The 3,574-nt window shown below is 58.0% G+C and overlaps 1 protein-coding gene across 1 annotated transcript in view; it reads right to left on the bottom strand.

The window, feature by feature from the left end:
• LOC104279810 (zinc finger protein 469-like) overlaps positions 1-3,574 on the bottom strand; it is a gene marked incomplete at its 5' end in the record, with an annotated part of 11,599 nt that overhangs the window by 6,534 nt on the left and 1,491 nt on the right. The window contains 4 exon segments of the mRNA XM_009877225.1: positions 53-328; positions 330-1,148; positions 1,150-2,965; positions 2,968-3,567. Of these exon segments, the coding sequence (XP_009875527.1) occupies positions 53-328; positions 330-1,148; positions 1,150-2,965; positions 2,968-3,567 (3,511 nt within the window).

The following is a 3,574-nucleotide window of genomic DNA, read 5'->3' as shown; positions in this document are numbered from 1 at the left end:
GAAGAGCTGGAGCTGCTGCAGAGGGTTGGCAGCTGTCTCCTGGGATGCCAACAGCTTCTGGGAGCCGCAGTCGCTCTCCTTGGGCAGACTCAGCATATTGAACAGCAGCACTTTTTGCTTGCTGGCTTTGTCATCAGGTCCAGGGGTTGGATGGGTTGTGGGGCTCTTCCTCTCCTCTGTTTCTTCCACCAGCGCAGCCCCACCACCATCCCTTTTTTGGTCCATGGTGCTTTTCGCCACTTTGGGTGACTTGGGCTTGCTTAAGGGTCTTTCTTCTGTGTGTGGGACCTCTTTGACGTGAGGCGAAAAGGCGAGGTCCGAGGCTGTTTTGAAAGCCAAATTCAGGTTTGCGGTTTGGAAAATGAGCATCAAACTTCTCCAGCTCTGCAGCATCACTGAAGCTCTCATCTGCTTTCGCCGGCACAGGGAAGCTCTCGGCACTGCGCTGGCATGGCAGGGATTGCAGGGGATCTTTGGCAGCTTCGGCTGTCTCCAGGGTCTTGGGGAACCCGGTGTCAGTGACAACAGGAGGGCTTTTTGTCATGGGCTCTGTGTAGATGGGAGCTTCTATTTGGTCTGGTGTGCATGAGCCAGGTAGACTTTGGGAGGAAGACCCATTTTCCATCTTTCCAGGGTCGCCTTCCTCAGCGGCCGCAGCTCCCTGGAGTTGCTGACCACTTTCTTTGGTGCAGAAACGGCCAACAGTGAGTGGGGCTGGTGTACACATCCCCGCCTGCAGCGAGCCCAGCTCCACCGGGCAGGGCCAGGGCTCTCCGGGTCTCTCGTAGTCCACACGAACACTTGCAATGGCTGCCTTCTCACCTCCTAGCCTTTCCCCAACGCAGAGGCTTGAGCCATCCAGCTCGTCTGCCAAAACCAGTCCTTTCCCATGGCGTGTCTCCTGCTTGCCCGGCAGGGACGGGAACTGCTCGGCTGCCCGTCCTCGCAGGTGGGCACCGACGTGGTGCTCGGCCTTCTGAAGGGCGACGGGTCCCTCGTTATCCAGCTTGCTGGTTTGCAGTTGACTTTCCAGTTCCGTGACCAATCGCTTGATCTCCAGCTCATCGTCTGATACGTTGTTCATAAAAGCCACGTTATAATCCGTTATCCTGTCCGGCAGCGGCAGGGCGAGCTGGGGACCGGGGGCAAGGTGGTAATTTCTTGGCCAGTGTCTTCTCCACTGAAAGGCTGTGGAACTGAGTCATGTCTTCTGGCAGCATCGGAGCCACCTCCTCCATGAGGGACCAGTCTTTCTCTGGCATGAACGGTGGGTACGGTTGCTCAAACGGCAGTGGCTTGCTGGGGGGGTTGCCAGCACAGGCAAACGTTGTCACGTAACCATCCTTGCTTGCAGAAACGCTCTCGTACAGCGGCGGATCGAACTCAGTAACGGGAAGCTCTCCAAATATCGAAGAGGAATCAAAGCTGAGAGGGGAGGAGACCTTGCCCTGCGGTGTTTCTGCGGCATACGGGGAGATGCTGGTGTGTTTCTGCTCGAAGGAGCCGGTGTTGATGTCATCCCGACATAAGTACATATCGTCCATGTGTGAGGAGCCCAAGGCTGGGGGTTTTGAGAAGAGGTTATCATCGTAGTGACCAGGAAGGCTTTTGGGGTCGAAAAAGGCGTTGTCGCTGCTGACGTATGGATCGGGCACCTTGGCACTGAGCATCACCCCCACTGCATCACCCTCATATGGGGCAGCTGGCGCGGGATAGTCCTTCTGACCGTCACAAAGCCCGTGTGCCTTCAAGTATTTGACGCCCGCTTCCGAGTAGGCGGCACTCACGTTGCCAGGACTAGCTTCGTTACCACCGTGGGACGGAGCAATTAGCTCTTCTGCATGGTACTTCAGCCCATCGCTCATGAAAGGGGCAAACTGATGCCTCTGGTTGTCCACGGTGAGCTCGGATGAGTCCTGAGCTTCCAGGGTGGGTTCTCCTGCCTCACTCGTGTGCTTTGCAGCTCTTTCGGGCTCTTCTGCCTGCTCCTCACAGGAGAGATTGACGGGGCTCCTACCCAAGATGGCCATGCCGGGCAGTTGCCTTTCCTGGGGCTGCAGTAACGGCTCCTCCTTTGCACAGTCCATCTCAGCAATATCTGTTTCAGCACTCGGATGCGTCCCAGAGCCTGCTAGCAGAGGTTTGGCTGAACCAAACTGCCTGTTCCTGTTGGGAAAGTCCTCTTTGCTCTTCTGGCTCTTCTTTGGGCTCCTGTCCTCGGGAAGGCTGAGTGGAGTCCTTGGTGTGCGTGCCGGGCTGTCTGAGCTTCTCCTCCTCCTCTGCGTTCCTCCCTTCTCACTGCCCGAGCCGGCCCCATCAGCACTGGGTGGACTGGTGCCCAGCTCACCGGGCATCCTACTGCTCTGGTTGCTGCCAGTAGAGGACTGCCTGCTCCGTCTTCGGACTCTGGAAGCACAATCCTCTTTCTCAGCGTCCTCCTGGCTCAGGACCCCTCCGTGATCCTGCGTCTCCCTTTTCTGACCGTCCCTTTTCCGGCTGTAGCTCCAGCACGGGTCTTTGTCTTTGCTTCTCTCACTCCTTCCTGGGCGTTTCTTGCTGAAGCTGTATTTGTCCCCCCCGACGCATCCAGTGCCACGCTTCTTCCTCCCCCAGAGCTTGCTGCACTCCACCCCATCATCATCGGAGTCGGAGACGTAGTCGTACTCCCGAAACCTGCCCTCCTTGGCAGCTGGCATCAGCCTCTCAGCGACCTCGTGGAGCTGCTCCTGTTTGCTGCTCTTCACCTGCAGTTTGTGGAGCTTGTTCTTCTGCTGCACAATCTTGTGAATGAGCTCCTTGCTCCACGTCCCGCTTCGGGGCTTCCGCTTCTTCATCTCCTTCATGGAGAACCGAGGTGGCTTGGAGCTCTTGGTGGCAATGCCTGGTCCCACCTCGCTCTTTGTCGGAGGTTCCTGGCTGAGCTTCCTGGAATGTTTTTGGCTGGAGGTGGACTTGGAGGAGGCAGTGTTTTCCTGCCTGCCCGCAGCCTGGCCGTCCTCTGCGCTCCCGCTGCCCCGGGATCCAGCTCCTGGGCTGCCAACCTCCTCACCGCCCTCCCCTTGTGAAGGTGCTGCTTTCCTGACCCTCTCTTCGCCTGCTCCCCACCCTGGTGGCCATCTTCATGAAAACAACAGCCTTTGGGCTGGCCTGATGCCTTCTCCTCTGCTGCTGCCTGCTTCGATTTGCTCTCGGAGGCCAGGGCTTCCTTCGCCTTGTGGGACATCCCACCACCAGCCGCCTTCATGCCCGTCAGCTCCTCATCGGCAAACACGTCTATAAAGCTGCTGTCGATCTCCGGGTTGTCTGACTGGTACCCCAGGCCGTTGAGGGCTTCGGTGATCAGGCTGTCCAGCTTGGCGTCATCGATGTCCAGGTCCGAGGCGGTGAGTGGCAGGGAGCTGGCGGCGAGCCCGTTGAAGATGCCACCCTTCAGAGCATCTTCTTTGCCCTCGCTTTTGCTTTCCCCATCCAGCAAGAAGTCATCGCTTTTGTTTAACAACAAGAAATGTTGTTGGGGGTCTGGGGAAAGCATCAGGCTGGGGGGTTTGGGGGGCTCCGGGGGGAGCACTTTCCG

This window comes from Apaloderma vittatum, unplaced genomic scaffold, assembly GCF_000703405.1.
Source record: "Apaloderma vittatum isolate BGI_N311 unplaced genomic scaffold, ASM70340v1 scaffold16009, whole genome shotgun sequence".
NCBI lineage: Eukaryota > Metazoa > Chordata > Aves > Trogoniformes > Trogonidae > Apaloderma > Apaloderma vittatum.
Note: the sequence above shows the minus strand (reverse complement) of the source record. Positions and strands in the feature narration are given on the sequence as shown.